General features: G+C 35.8%; 1 protein-coding gene across 3 annotated transcripts; it reads left to right on the top strand.

Moving 5' to 3' along the window:
- The first annotated feature begins 2233 nt into the window (after window positions 1-2233).
- On the top strand, window positions 2234-15599 carry LOC18427201 (carbon-nitrogen hydrolase family protein). Of its 3 annotated transcripts, none has more exons than XR_016048841.1 (13): window positions 2234-2770; window positions 3001-3306; window positions 4234-4457; window positions 5179-5282; window positions 7092-7226; window positions 8138-8306; window positions 8542-8677; window positions 8997-9175; window positions 11811-11987; window positions 12413-12580; window positions 13517-13612; window positions 14818-14946; window positions 15032-15599. XR_016048841.1 is itself a non-coding variant. In XM_006836255.4 (13 exons), exons 1-13 carry the CDS (start codon window positions 2577-2579, stop codon window positions 15254-15256), a joined length of 2202 nt encoding a protein of 733 aa, XP_006836318.2. In that variant the 5' UTR covers window positions 2234-2576; the 3' UTR covers window positions 15257-15599. The 3 variants fall into 3 exon arrangements, 2 of the variants coding, with proteins under 2 accessions (XP_006836318.2, XP_088713503.1); XM_006836255.4 differs by having other exon boundaries at window positions 9037-9175; XM_088857377.1 differs by lacking the exon at window positions 5179-5282 and having other exon boundaries at window positions 9037-9175.
- Window positions 15600-16796: the final 1197 nt, after the last annotated feature.

Raw genomic sequence — 16796 nt, 5'->3', positions numbered from 1 at the left:
AAATCGAACGGCTAAAAAGGGAGATCACATATAACTTATAATACCATCCCACAGGAAGTTGACTTCAAGTGCACTGTGTTATAATACCATCTAAATTGAAACCAAGACTCTCGCTGTTTAGGCTTTTGAAGCGTATGGCTTTCCATGTTTTTTTTGTTTTTTTAGACACGGTTTTCATGAGTCAATGTAGAAATGAGTCACCTCTTAAGATCTATTTTTTAGATGACTTTTGGACTTAATTTTTAAAGACATGTAATCTTTAACCTGGAGATCATGAACAAGAATAAATAAATAAAGTTTAAAAATTAAAAATAATAATTCTATTAAAAAAACATTTGGACCATTAGTTTCAATTGTTTTTAGATGGACCACCTATTTGCTTTCATCTTTACGATGAATGTTTTATACCTCAGGGACCACAAATGTAGAAATGTGGTTCCCACCACATGAAACAATTTTATTTTATTTTATTTTTTGGGTTAATTTAGTGGGAAGACCAGCCCTACCTGTTTTTCAATTAGATTAAGAGTTAACTTTTATAAGGTATCAGTGACGAGGTATTAATGGTTGGAATGGAAAACGCAATATGGTGACTAGGGTATATAGTGCTACTGCCATGACGCTAGCCCCTTTCCCAAACCTCCTAGTAATATGCAACTTTGTCATCATGCATTAGATTATTGTATCTCAAGTTTTTTAGAAACCGGTAATTTGCAAATTTGTGAACTTTTGTGGGATATTTATATCAATATCTATACTACATTATTAAGCCATAGTTAAAGGGTGGACCAGTATCCGTAAAATCGAACTGGAACAGTTAACTGGACATGGGCCTAGAAGCGGTTTAACCGGCCGATTCAACTGCTCTAATTGGGCAAGTCTTGGGCAGTCAAAAAAGTATTTAAACAAAATACAAAAAAAAAAATCTACTAAATTATGAAAAATATATAAAGAGTAATTAAAACAAAACACATTCAAATGAAGTTGAAAATTAATGAAAAAAATGGATTTTAACCCATTTTATATTTTCCAATAGCTATTTAAAAAAAAATTAAAAAAAAAGAAAATATAAAAGTGAGGATTAATGAACAAAACAAGTTTAATCTTTACCATAATGTAAAGAATATTTAAAAATGTATTACAAATCAAATTCCTTATTTTTGAGAATTTATATACTTTTTTTTTTTTTCAAATACAGGTTGATCACCCTATCCGCCCAAAACCGGAACCGGCCAGTTCTAATCGGGCAGTTAGCAGTTAGATCGGGGCAATTTTGTGAACAATGGGGTGGACACATGTCGTGAAAATAAGAAGATGTCCTAATTCTATAGAGATTATAAGACACATTCTAACTTTCGGGGAAGAGAGAGCTAGAGTAGACATTTATTTTAGAAAAAGTTCATATAGAGCCGAGGCTCTAAGCAATCAAATTCGAACCCACCTCAAAAATTTCATTGGAAGAGGTTGTTTTGATGCCCAAATATCGTAAATTTGAATCTATTTTTCTCATTTTTATACATCTAGAGGTTGAGATGATCGAATTGAGGGTTTTCCGGCATCAAAAAAACCTCTTCTAGTGAATGTTTGAGGTGTGCCTTAATTTGATTGTTTAGGGCCTCACCCATACATAAACTCTTTCCTTTGTTTTAGGAAGCGGAAGCTCTAATGTTTGCAAAATTGAACTGGAAACCAACCGATTCAATTTTAACCGGCCTAACCGGTAAACCAACCGATTCAACTGCTTTAACCAGGCAAGTTCCGGGCAGGCAAAAAAAATATTGGAAAAACTAAAATAAAATACAAAAAAAATCTAATAAAATATGAAAACCATATAAAGAATGATTAAAATAAAAACACATTCAATGAAGTTGAAAATTAATTAAAATTTGAACTTTAAAGAATCGATTTGTGTCTAAAGATATTTTTAAAATTTTCTAAAAAAAAAGAGAAAATATAAAAATGAGTATTATCTACCGAAGCAATTATTAATCTTTATCTTAATGTAAAAAATATTAAAAAAAATACAATCAAATTTTTTATTTTTGAAACTTTATTTATGTTCGTTTGAGATTTTTTCTTTTTAAATACCGGTTAATTACCCGTAAAACCCGAAACCGCCACTGGCGCGTTCGCCCGGTTTTTCCAGGGCGAGCCATTCGAAGGCAAAAAAAACTCAACCTTAAATATCTCTGAATTTTCTTCAGTTTTCGGCGATAAATCAGTGAGAATTAGGGTTTTCCATATCGCTAGTATTCGTCTGGCGTTGGTATTCATCACCCATTTGTCTTTCTCCTTTCATTTTTTATGTGATTTTATTTGCAATCTGTGTATAAAATTGTTATTTCCTTGTATGTTCTTTGATCGTAGAGATATTTGACAATCAGGGTTTGGTTTAGGATTTAAGGTTGGAGCTTGTTAGAAATTTTGCGGGTGTGTTTTCCTGTTTTGTTCCCCATTTCTCATTTGATTTATTTTGGTTTTACCGAACTAAATTGTAAGTTTCTCTTGCGTATATGGAGAATTAGCGTTTTGGGAATTAGGGTTTTGGTTTTTCTGGTTTGATTTTTATTGAGGAGATGAGGTTGTTGAAGGTTGCTACCTGCAATTTAAATCAATGGGCCATGGATTTCTCTCATAACCTAAATAACATTAAGGAGTCGATAGTTAGGGCAAAAGAAGCGGGAGCTAAAATAAGAGTTGGGCCTGAGCTCGAGATCACTGGCTATGGGTGTGAAGACCACTTCTTGGAAAATGATACTACTTCCCACGCGTAAGTAGATGACTTTTAGTTCCCCTCTCTCTCTCTCTCTCTCTCTCTCTCTCTCTCTCTCTCTCTCTCACGGCACAACTTGATGAATTTGTAGTCATCTCTCTCTAGAATTTTGCATTTTCATCATTTTTTTCCACGACACTACACATGACTCCATATATATCATATCTCTCTCTAGAATTTCCTGTCTCAATCTATTTATGACTTAATGAAGCCATTTCCATTTGCAGGTGGGAGTGTTTGAAAGAGATTCTAACTAGTGATTTAACAGAAGGCATACTATGCAGCATTGGTATGCCAGTTAATGAGGGAGCTGTGCGTTATAATTGTCAGGTATTCTGCTTAAACAGAAGAATACTTATGATACGACCGAAAATGTGCCTCGCTGATGATGGAAATTACAGAGAACCAAGATGGTTCTCATCATGGAAACGTAAACCCCACCTTGTTGATTTCAAACTTCCTGTTGAAATTTCGGAGGCAATATCGCAAACCACTGTTCCTTTTGGTCATGGGTATCTTCAGTTTTTGGACACGTAAGCACTGCCCTTTTTTTTGCATCTTGATGTTTTCAATTGTTTTTCGAACTGAAATTAGCATATATTTGTGGTTTATTTTGTTTTTGCAATGTGAGAAAACTTGAGGTTTGTTTGACCATCCTCCAATTTAAAGATTTTATTATGCGCAACTATGCAAATCTGTGCAACTATGTAAATATGTAAAATTTTGTCCTTATTATACTAGTTTGGAGTGCTTGTTGAGTCGTTCTTTCCGAGTATTATATCTTTTCAATTTTCAAAGAATTGAAAATTTTTCATAGCTCAGACTAACTAGATTACTACTGGGGCAAAGGTGTAGCTAATGATGATCACAGCCTTAAAATGCACATTTTTTTATTGACGTATGCTTTAAATTTTGGATTGTTTAAGGTCATGCATGTCAACGTCCCATTGTTATCCATTAAGGGCTAAGCTTCAAATTCCACATTTTTTAGTTTGATGAAAGTTACATATTCTCAATGAATTGTTGACGTAAAAACATTCGATCATTTGAGTGACTCATTTTACCTCTACGGGTCTTAGAATTTGAGCCCTATATATATGGTTTTAAAAAAGAATTATTTTAAAGATTTTAGCGAGTTTGGGGTCCCAAGTTCAAATCCACACCTGAACAATCCCCAAAATAAACAAAGCATGAGGTCATGCATTTTGGATTTTTTTTTATTTCATTCTTCTATAATTGTTGTAATTATTGACTCTTTTGGTTTGACTGAGGCTATGGCCCTTGATATAGCTAAATGGGGAACAAGATTCGTAAAGTGGAACTCAAATAATTGGGATAAGGCTCGGATGATGATGATGATTATTATTCTTTGAAGTTTAAATGCTTGAATTTTTTCTGTGGTTTCCTCTATTGCCTTGTACTATGTCAAAATGACATTAATTGAATGCTTTCTTTGCCAGATCAGTTGCTACTGAAATTTGTGAAGAGCTCTATACACCAAATGCTCCTCGTGTTGAGCTTGCATTGAATGGTGTTGAAGTGTTCATTAATGCGAGTGGAAGCCATCATCAACTGAGAAAATTGAATGTCCGCATGGACTTTATTAAAAATGCAACATGCACCTGTGGAGGTGCTTACATATACAGCAATCAACGAGGCTGTGATGGTGGTCGCCTCTATTTTGGTATTCTATTTACTGCTAGCTGAACTTTTGTTCTTTTTGCAAATCATGGGATGCGCTCTAATTGAATAAAAAACATTAACTGACTTTTAAATATTTTATAACTTATAGGGAGTAATTCATGGATAACCCTGGAAGTTCAGCCCCACACTTAACAATTTCTTCAACTTTTCTAAGACTCATTGGGTTCTCTATGTCTAATATTCCTCTCCCATCATGTCATAGTTTGCATGCCTTGGATTTTTTGCTCAGCATAAACTTGTGTCCATTGTAGTTAGAGTAAATTTGTAAGGATCTCTCTTTTTCCAAAATATGGCCTCAACCCCACAAGAAGTTGACTTCAAGTGCACTGTGTTATATAGTGCTATTCATGCATTCTCTAGAAATTCTTTAAATTCTTTCTAGTTGTTATGTTTTTAATTATCTGGGACCTACACCTTAGGCAAGCAGTATTTGACTATTTTTCACTTGTCTGGGTTTATGGTTATTAGCAATTCATGTAGGCTTTTGAAGCGTATGGCTTTCCATGTTGCTTCTATAAGTTTGTCATCGTGCATTAGTTTATTGTATCTTGGATATTTTAGAAACTGGTACTATGCAATTTTGTGAACTCTTGTGGGCTATTATATAGTAGTTATGGCCTACTAGTTAGCTACTAGCATTTCTATCTAATCCCTGGGTTTTGAAAGGTCTGATAGTTTATACAATTATTCCTTTGATATAGATGGATGTGCCTGTGTTGCTATAAATGGAGACGTGGTTGCACAGGGATCCCAGTTTTCTCTTAAGGATGTTGAAGTTGTAACTGCACAAGTCGATCTAGATGCTGTAAGCTGTTGAAATTTGGTGCTTTATCATTTTAAATGTTTTAGTGTTGCTTTTCATGAATAAGAAATCAGTACTTGTGTATGCTTTGATCTTTTATAAAATTTAATATATTTACTCATGAGCATTTGGGCTTAGGTTGGTGGATTTTATAGCAAACAACTTCCACATGTTTATTTGGAAACCATTTCCAGAATTCCTTGAAGCCTGTGATCGTGTTTTTTCTTCTTTCAATAGGTAATGATTTTGTCAAATTTCATTGAAGAGGGGAATACAGGATTATACAAGAAATATCATGTGGAGAGGAACTCCCACAAACCTAAGGCATTGAGAGTCCCAAGCACAATGGGAAGGTCTCAACATAAACTCCACCCGATCTCCATGGGAACGGAGCATCATTCATTTGCCATGTAACAACAATGAGTTGAGAGATTCCCCTGCAACAATTACATTTTTGGAGAAGGATTCCCATGTTGCTTTACATCCCTACTGAAAGCATTGGGCTGTCTTCAACCATTCCTCAAGTGGCCTAGCATTGCATCTTGCATCTCACAGGACTGCCATGTTCAACACTGTACTAATGTGCTTAAAGAAACCCCATATAGACACCTCTCCATAATTGGTGATCTCAACTCAAAATTTTCCAATCACTTCTAACCACAAACCCTCCATATCTATCACAGTAACACTTTCACGAGACACCTACACTTTCACGAGACACCTCTGAATTGTCCGGGATACTATGTCCAGCCATCCTACAAGACACAGATACAAGTGTTAGTGTCCAACGTGCATATGCATCTCAGAAATGCCAACAGCAAAAGTGGCCTTTCAAACATGCCCCCACCCACCCAAAAAAAAATAAAAAACAAAAACAAAAAACAAAAGATACTTTTGTATTGGATTTAAAAAAAAAACAACCAAGAGAAAAAAGAATAAAAAATAAAAGATAAATAATAAAGAGCAAGCAGAAGTGTCGAAGTTTTCTTTCATGGTTGAGCACACAGAAACATGCATGCATATTTGTTGCTCTCTGAATTTTTGTACGTCATGAAGTGATTTTGAGGTATAGAGAAACTTTCTTACCATCCAAGTGGACTGACGTGGCCATGCCATCAAGGCTCCAAAAGACACCTTGTATTGAAATTGAGATATACCTAGAAAATTCTAAAAATTGGTGCGTTGGTGGGCTATGCAAAACACCATATGTCTCTCTAGGTTGGTGTCCAATTAAGTTAAGAATTAACCACAATATGTTAAGGGTATGGGGTAGTTGGTTGTGTAGCAGGGACATATCTGATTTCCATTTGTGCTTGTTTGACTTCATGTCCATAGTAGATGCATTGTGTGTTTGTCTTGGTTTCAGCCCCAGAGGGTGTTGCTCCAACTCTTCTTTTTGCCAACTCAAGAAGCAAATGGTTGAACCATGATTCTTGCAACCCATATTCTTCCCTTTTCCTATTTTAGACTTCATTTGGACAGATCAAATTTTGGGAACAGGGCCATTTTTTTCCTCCACTTACTTAGGAGTTGAAAACAGCCTCAGTCCACTCCACTATTCAAGGGTGACAAACTTTTGTAATCCCGCTTGCCAAGAAACACCAAATGTCTGTCACCCTGCCAAAACAGAGAAAAAAAAACGAAACCCTTCTTTTCCCCCATTTTTAGGTAACTCCCTTGCTTGTTGGTGTTGTTCAGCTGTCCAAACTCCAAACAGTGCCTTAATACACCAAGAATTTGTCTTATTTTATTTATCTGCATTGATTCTACTCCTAAAATCTGAAAAGTAGTTTATAATGGGCTGCTTTTCAGGTTGTCAGCTATAGAGGCTCATTTAGCAGTTCGAGAGAGCAAGCAAGTAATGCACCTGAAGTTCCCCATGTGATGATTCCTTACAAACTTTGCCAGCCCTTTAGCTTTCAAGACTTCCCCTCTATTCCAATTAAGGTAAGTTACCATTGATGTTATCTTTGTTTTGTGCTGCATTTAGTTATTTGAATTACCTTTTAATTAAAGAAGTTCATATAATTGCAAAATGATGATAGTAATATTCTGATACATTATATATTCCTATATTACATATTTTTTATTTTGTTGTGTTGTTAATTGAGTAATATTTACATGTTCTTTTCTATTTATTATACAATAGGTTCAATGTTTTGGAATGATAAACTTGAAACAATGCAGATAATATTGAGGTGGCACCTGCTCGATGACATTCACAACCAAGAAATAGAATATAAAGATGTCTGCGTGCTTGCACATGTGTGTGTGTGTGTGTGTGTGTGTGTGTGTGAGAGAGAGAGAGAGAGAGAGAGAGAGAGAGAGTGCAATATAAAACTGGATTGGAAAGGGAATCCGTCCAACCCAATCTGATGCAATCCCCAACCCAATCGGTCGGAACTGTTAAATAAAACAAAGAACAAAAGAGAAAAAACTTCGATTGGCTGCTTTTACAGTTCAGCTGACCAGTTTTACCAGTTCATTAGCCTGATTCAATCCAGTTTTCTTTTTTTACAGAATTAAGCTTTTTCCTGAACTGGATCAGTTTTGGTCCATGTTCTCTATCCAACCAGTTGAACCAGGTGGTCCAGTATGCTTTCATAGCATTTGAGAGGAAAATATGTAAATTGCAGGACTTATTTTTCATTATTTTGTAATTTAGATGTATTAAATATCATGATTATAGCTTTATTTCTAAGTAGTTAGCTTTTATGAGAAAGCTTTTGAAGAGCTCTAGGAATTTAAAACTATGTCAAACTTGTAGTGATGTTTTATGGTGATCAATATGTCATCATCTTCGAGTTAAACTCTTCAAATTATAGTTCCATAATTCATTTAAGCTTCTTGTCATGCAGATCCGTTATCACTCCCCAGAAGAGGAGATAGGCTATGGACCTAGTTGCTGGCTATGGGATTATCTTAGAAGAAGTGGAGCTTCTGGGTTTTTGCTTCCACTTTCAGGTGGTGCTGATAGTTCTGCTGTGGCTGCTATTGTTGGATGCATGTGTCAACATGTAATAGAAGGTAGTTTTATCAGTCCCTGTTAGTGTGCATCTAATTTCCATGTTCTTTTATACTTTAACAAGTTTTGTCAATTGTCCTCAATATACATTGGTTCGTGCCTTCCGAAAATGTAGAATAATTCGTTTGCGTATGCTACTTGTTTTATTAAACTATTCTCAACCAAATAGACTCTCTCATGTTTTCTTCTTTTCTGCCTCTCATTTGTTTCAACTTAAAATGGCATGGATGTCTACAGCAATCTTCAATGGAGAAGAACAAGTCAAAGCTGATGCAATACGAATTGGTCAGTACAGAAATGGAGAGTTTCCAAAAGATAGCAAAGAGTTTGCGAAACGCATTTTTTATACTGTTTTTATGGGATCGGAAAATAGGTATGTCTTGAAATTTCTGAACATCTGGCATTAGTAAATTTGGCATTAGTATGGTGATATGGTTTCGGTTGATGTATTCCTAGTTGTTTTGTTTGCTTTAGGTCTGTTCCAAGTGCATTTAGATATCTTTTCTGTTTTTTTGGTCTGTCAGCTTGTTTTGCAAGAGAGGTTGAAACCAAAGTTCTCTACCGCTTAAAATCATGTATAAAATTTTGATGGCTCAATATTATAGACCAGCTTGGGTTTCGTTTTTGTTCCTTTTTTGTTTTCATTTCTGGAAATTTATGTTAGAATTGTTGATTTGTATTTGTCCCTTCAGGCAAGCAGACCTAAAAAGCATTTTTTTGTGCTCTTGATAGTTCTGAGGAGACAACAATGAGGGCAAGGGTTCTGTCAGATGAAATTGGTTCATGGCATATTGACCTCAAGATTGATAATGTTGTATCTGCCCTGATCTCCGTGTTCCACTCACTTACTGGGAAGCGTCCTTTTTATAAGGTAACCAAACATCTAAAGATCTTGAAGCAAATATATTAACTGGATATGCAAACTCTAAATTGGACCCCCAATGTTCCTTAAGAGCTAAGATTTATTTTTATTTGGATTGTTTTTATCAAATTATGTCTGGTGGACTTTGTTGGTGTTTCCTCAAAAGTGAACTTTGCGATTCCTTCCTGTCAAAACATGTTAGTATGTGCAGTTTTACACTTTTCATATGCCTACAATTGAATGAGTATAGCTGAGATTAGAATGTTGAGATGGATGAGTGGCAAGACAAGAAGGGGGGTAGAATTCAAAATAAATATATTTGGGAGAATTTAGGTGTGGTACCAATAAACGATTCGATGAGAGAAAGTAGACTTGGATGGGCTGGTCATGTGTGGTGCAGACCTAGTACAATACCTATTGAGAGGTGCAAGTTAGTTTAAGTGGAAGGCTCAAAAAAGGCAAGGGTAGGCCCAAAAGGACATGATTGCAATTATTGAGAAAAATATGAGGACTTATGGCCTCACTGAGCGTATGGCCCTTAATGGAGCAGAATGACGGACCAAGATTTGTGTAGCCGACCCCAATTAATTGGGAAAAGGCTTTGATGATGATAATATGCCTACAATTGGAAGAGGAAAGATATTCTCTCCATGTTGACATTTCAAAGTTTCATAACTTGAAATCCTGGTTATATGTTATAAATTACAGTACTTCTGAGAACAAGCACTCAAATAACTCATCTGTAAACATCAAATGGCTTGGATCTTAGGCAGCAAGGTATCTTACTCCACAAGCATCTAAATACTGCTTCTTGATTGGATACCACCATAAGCTAGTTCTTCAACAATATGTAATCTTGTCCATGCACATGATGGATGTTATGGAACTTAGAAGAATAGGAGGGCTCTCCAATCTCCCAAAACTTGGAAGCATGAGATCAACAAGGTTAGACCTTACAGTTATCTTTTCTTTTAAAAAAAGGAAAAAAAATGAAGAATTGCAATATTAGATCAAAAGAGGAGAAAGCTACAGTGTCAAGTGTCTTAAAATCTAGACAAGATTTTATCATGTCTTGATTTTTGTGAAATATCAAGAATTGGTTAAACAATGATAGATCTGGCTCAGTCAAGTTCCATTTTAATGGTTGCTCCCTTGGCAACCGCGGGTCCTTTAGTATTGGAGGACTTTTCAGAACTCATGATGGCAGTATCCTCTTGTCCTTCTCCTGTCCTATTGGTCTAGCGGACTCTACTCTTGCCGTGGCCCTTCCCTTATTGGAGGACTTTCGCAAGTTTAATCCCTGTTGGAGTTTTGTACTAATTGTGGACGGGGATTTCAAAAACACCATTGACTGGGCCTCTAAAACCACTCCCTGCCCATGGGGACTTGATTGCATTTTCGACAAGATTACTCATATTTATTGGGGCCTGAGAATATCGTTGAGACATGTCTATAGGGAAGCCAACACCGATGCTGACTCATTGGCGAAGGAGGGGGCCAATCCAACCAAAGTTTTACCCTTATGGCCTCCTGTTTTTCCTCTGCCTCTACCCTTTTGTACCTCTAACTACGAGCTGTATATCATTTTTTGGACCCTTTTGGGTTTTTGTATAGGGTGCCTGCATAAGAGGTGCCTCATTTTTGTACATTTTATCTTTATGCAATATAAGTGAATATTATTAAAAAAAGAGGATAAATCTTGTACAAGTCGAATATGTTACACCATGGTGGATGGAATTATTTTTCATTTCAAAAGCTATAAAATGGCACAAAAATAACATGATGTTGATGACAAATTCGGCCTGACTTGTCTTAGAAGGGTGAATTTGCAATTTGATATATATATTTATATGATGGATTAACCAAATCTTTGGATGAGCATTTTAGCTAAACTACTTTTGATGATTGACTTGTCAATACTAACTTTATGCAAGTGATGATCATAATGATTAGTTCACTTCCCATCATAAGAACATAGGGTGCTTGACATGTCATTACTAGCTGTATGCAAGTGATGATCATAATGATTAGTTCACTTCCCATTGTAAGAACATAGGATAATGACATTAGCACACTTTCCACCTAGCTGAGATGAAAGTGTTTTGAAACATCAATTTATTATTAACAAAAATGCATGGGCTTTGGCATGTTTTATATATAAACCTTTTGACTTTTAAGGCCTGCAGTCTTCTAATTTTGTCATAACATCCCTTGCTGGGAAGGCCTGTTAATTCTTTAGTGAAAGAATATTGGTTAACAATAAAATTCAAGCAACAAGTCCTAAAGCATCAGTCAGAAACTGAGCAGCTCCTCTACATTGGTGCCTTATATGGGATGATGGAATGCGTCATACTTCTAATTTGGTATTCGTTTGTTATGTTGTGTACATGTAACTGGTTTAAGTATGCCTCTTAGATCATGTTCTCCGTTTTATTCATATTCAATGTGCCATATGAAGAATAGTTTGTTCATTTCGATGGTGGAACACCATTGCAAGTAAAAGTTTGTTTCTTGTCAATAGATGTGATTAATTTTGGCTCCTGAATAATGGTTATCACTATGAGCCATTTTATGGCGCCTTGGAAATGAGAAGAGTAGGGTAAGTCGGTGGATCACGAATTTAAGGAATTATAAAGTTGTGCAGGTTGATGGTGGTTCAAATACTGAGAATCTGGCACTACAAAACATTCAAGCTAGAGTAAGGATGGTGATAGCTTTTATGTTGGCATCACTTATGCCTTGGGTTCAAAGTAAATCTGGATTTTATCTTGTATTGGGGAGTTCCAATGTTGATGAAGGACTGCGTGGCTACTTGACTAAGGTAATTTGATTTCTTTCATTCATGAATCAAAGAAATTTGCCGGTTGTAATGACAGTCAGTCATTCATTATTTGAATTAATACTGTTAATCATAAAACACGCAAACGTTTCTTGGACTTTGAAGCTAATCATCAAAGTATGTGAGTATAATCCACTACCTTTGAAAGCTACTTTTTGTTGTGGTCATCACCATCGAATGAAACAACAGATGGTGATGTGGAAAGAGGGTTTGTCCCACCACTAGGGTTATGTCCCCATCTGGTGCATCACTCCAGCATTGACCATCATTATATTGGATGGTGCTGACCTCGATGGACTTTGGCCTTTCATAGTCCATTATGCTATAGTATACTTTCCCATATCAAAATTTTTCTAACATTGGAGATATTGACCCTTAATGATTCTTGTTATGCTATTTTGGCATAGTATGATTGCAGCTCAGCCGACATAAATCCTATTGGGAGTATAAGTAAGCAGGATTTGCGGTCATTTCTCCGGTGGGGAGCCAAAGCTTTGGAGTATCCATCTTTGGCTGATATTGAAGCAGCTCCTCCAACTGCCGAACTTGAGCCTATACGTACAAATTACACTCAGGTACTTGAACTCTTTTGGTGTACTTTTCTTTTTTGAGAAAGTTTTGTCTCATGTTTCAAAACCTGGATCAGTGGGGCAGATCGATTACACATAGATCTGTTTCATATCACTAGATCAGCAATCCTGATTGGGTTTGAATCGATCCGAATCGGTGATATGGGAAAATATTAAAATAAATGAAATAAAATAAAAATTAAATAGGGGTGTATGGGTTGGGGATCTAAGAGGGACCTAAGAAAATATTAGAGAAAATCTAAAAAGAAAAAAAAAGGAAAAAATATATATTAAAGGGGAGGGGGGTGGTTGGTTTTGGGGGGAACCGGGGCCAGGACTCATACCATCCCGGAACTGGTTCGGTCACGATCGCTACCCATCCAAATTGGCAACCAGGATCGGAAATTGTTAGGTTTTAAAACACTCGCTTTCTCAAAGTTTGTGCAGTTTGTAACATTATGCTAAGTTGGCGCTGTGAGGCGGAGTCATAGTGATTCAATTGAGACTGGATCCAATGTCTTGTGAAACTCTACAGATTCGTAAGGAAATAGCAAATTCCTAAAGGAGTTGGCGTTGTTGCATTTGCATTTGGTTTTAGAATCATTGTCGAGGTTTGAAGTAGATTTGATATGACCTTGGTGTCATATGCAGTTACGTAACAAAGTTGTAGAAACCTGAAAGCCAAGAATTATTCATTAGAAAAACAAAAAAGTAAAGAACCCCAAAGCCTAAAAGGCCATGTTGGACTCTTTGACTTGGTTCCATATGGTAGAAAAAATACAAGACGATCGTGATAACCATAGAACATCACGAATTTGTTCCTACTTTTACGGCGGTATAGTGCCAAACTCTAATTCTTCTGACATATTTAGAGAGAAATGAAATAGAAGCTCTTGGCAGAATGCATGCTTGACATGTGATACGTGTTGCTGTTTATATCAGTTGGATGAAGTGGACATGGGGATGACTTACGAGGAGCTATCAGTATATGGACGCTTGAGGAAGATCTTCCGATGCGGACCTGTCTCAATGTTTCAGGTTGGTCCTGCAATCCCTAAATTTTGAAGATACTATACTGACAAATTTCTTCCCCATTGTGTTGTTGAATTATATATATAAGCATGCCCAAGATTCATCACCATTAAAAAGACCTTGTTAAGGGTATTTATTTAGGGAAAGGTTTCTATATTTTCCTAAGGGTATTTGTTTCGGGAAAGGTTTCTATATTTCCCCTACTACATAGAAGATATATGCGCCCCCCCCCCATCTAGCCGTCCAATTTAGATTAAGTGAGCCACTGACCACTTGATCTAGATCCGATGCCTCACAGTATTTTATTTTTAATATTTTTCATAAATTATATGAATATAAAATTTGGTACGTGCCATCATCTTAATGGGGCACACCTACAAAAAATATTAAAAAAATTTCAGTAAAATGACCCAAATACCCCTTATATCTTTCAGAGGTATTTTGGTCATTTTATTTTATTGAGAATATGTTTTTATATTGTTGACAGGTGCGACTTTAAGAGAGGAGTGGACACACAAAATTTCATGTCAAAATAGTTTGTAAAAAAATATTAAAAATGAAATAGTGTAGAGATGTGACATTGTGATTGGGGCAATCTCAGAATGGACGGTTGGATAAGGGGAAGCATATAAATTTTATGCAGTAGGGGAAACATAGAAAGCTTGCCCATTTGTTTAAACCCATTTTTTGCACACACACTTGCCCATGAAAAAATTCAAAAAAGAAACCTAAAAGGTGGCTTTTGAGAAGAGAGAAATAGAGTAATAGTAGCCCATTTTCTATGAACTGGCAGATCTAGGGTTGGATGAGTTCAAAATTGATTAATTTTGTTCGTTGAGTTTTTTTAAGACCATCCCCAAAGCTCGGGGTCAAAGAAATCACGTTAAGACGGTCTTTTCGAGAGTGGCATAGCATGGGTATATGGGATTCCGGGGGTATACATGTATTCCACACACGCATATATAGGATTCCCAGAGTATATAAGTATTCCACACAAAGGAATTCATGCATGTATGCATCCACACACGCACACGAACCTATATATATTCATACATATTAGAAATTAAACTAAAAGCAACCATTCTGGATAGATAACTATGTGTTGCTTTTCTATGAGAATAGTCATATTATTTTCTTCTGATGGGTCCGAAATCACATACCCTCATTTTTACTATTAACTCTGTCGTTTTCTTTTACTTTTGGTGGTTCAGTATCTGTGCCAGAGGTGGTATGGGCGACTTGCGCCTTCTGAAGTTGCTGACAAAGTCAAATACTTCTTCAAATATTATTCCATGAATAGGCACAAGATGACTGTCTTAACACCTTCTTATCATGCCGAGGTTAATCATCTCTCTCTCTCTCTCTCTCTCTCTCAGCACACAGAAAGATCAGGAAAAATTGAGTGGCATATTGTAAATTTTGCAGAGCTATTCACCGGAAGATAACAGGTTCGATCTTCGCCAATTCTTATATAACACGAGATGGCCTTTCCAATTCCAAAAGATTGATGAACTAGTGAAAGAAAGTGAGGCTCAAAAGGCCACTTCGCCTCGAAGCAGTGGGCCTACTGATGCAGAAGCAGCCGCTGCCCATGGAAGTGGTATGGGAGTGGCCGCTGCCGGCTCTGGAAATCCAAAGGTTGGCCTCTAACGATGTTTTGTAGTTGGTCTCAGAAGAGAAAATCATACTCATTTTTCTCTCCTTTTTTTTTTTTTGGTATAAGCTAGAAGATTGTCATGTGGGAGAACATTATTCGTTCACTCCCTCATAAAACTAGGACTATTTTTTAGGACCCCAATTCTTGGGATTGGAACCTCTAGTGACCAGCCTCAATTAACAATAAATAAGGTTTATATAAGGTGTTTACGTTAAATAGTCAAACGTAAGGTGCACCTTCAAACTTCAACCAAAGATGTTGTTTCGGTGCTTGAAACCTTACGATGACCCAAAAACATATTTCCACCTGTTATTATGAAATTTAAAGTTTCAAAAATGGTATAGATCAAGTGAACCTGCAAACGCTTGAGAACCTTTGAAATGGTCAGTCTAGATAATGTGTTACACGATGTAATCTTTTTAGGATTTCAAGTTTTTGTTTTTTTTCTCATGTCCATCCATCTCAAGGTTGAGATAATCAATTGGAGTGTTTTCTAGCATTGGAACAACCTTTATCAATTGATTTTTTAGATGCATTTACTTCTACAATATAAGGTTTTGACATCTTATGTATTTTTCTAATAATATCCATAATATAATCAAATAAAAATGTATATAACACTTCATATGAAAAATTAGATGGTTAGGTTTAAAAGTTTAAGAACTCAATTTTTTTTTTTTTTTTAATATTCAATGCTTCTGATCGCAAATTTTTTGCATCCAGCAAATCCTTTCAAAATCCTATGAAGTTAGACTTTTGCCTATGGGAGTAAATACATGGTAGATGTATTTAAGAGGGCAATGTTGGATTTGATGTTATCAAAAACCATCAACATTAAGATATTCCCAAATTATGTGGGATTGAGATATTCTCAAATTATATAGGATTAAGATATTTTCATATTGTGTGAGATTGAGATATTTCCATATTATGAGGGATTGAGATATTATCATATTTTGTGAGATTGAGATTAGAGAAATGATTCTATAGGACCTTCATTCACCCATGTGTATAGGACCCCGAAAGATCATTATTAAATTTGGCATGGATCTATAGAAAAGTCGAGTCCTACACCCATGTGATAACTTTTCTAAAGATCCGTGTCAATTTGAATGGTGATCATTTGGGGTCCTACACACATGGGTGGGGGAGGGTCCTATAGGATCATTACTCTTGAGATTAATATTGATAAGTTTCCTAAGGGAAATATAAATCCAAAAAGATTAGGACCTTTTGGATATATATCCTATTCTTACTAAAAAAATAAAGGTTTCGAATGCAAGGTTCGAAGCGGAGAAATTTGATGGTAAGCATTATGTTTCAACAAGAATTATGAATAAATTTATTTGGCAAAAGATGAAGAATCCATGAAGCTATCCAATGGATGTTGGCATGGTGAGCATGTGATTTTGATATCAAGGTAGAGATTGTTGGATTTAGTGCTATAAAAAATCACCAACATTAAGATATTCTCAAATTATGTGGGATTGAGATATTCTTATATTATGTGGGATTGAGATATTTTTATATTAT

The sequence above is a fragment of the Amborella trichopoda genome, chromosome 2 (genome assembly GCF_054954075.1).
Source record: "Amborella trichopoda isolate Santa Cruz 75 chromosome 2, AtrichopodaSantaCruz75HAP2 v2.0, whole genome shotgun sequence".
Classification (NCBI taxonomy): domain Eukaryota; kingdom Viridiplantae; phylum Streptophyta; class Magnoliopsida; order Amborellales; family Amborellaceae; genus Amborella; species Amborella trichopoda.
Note: the sequence above shows the minus strand (reverse complement) of the source record. Positions and strands in the feature narration are given on the sequence as shown.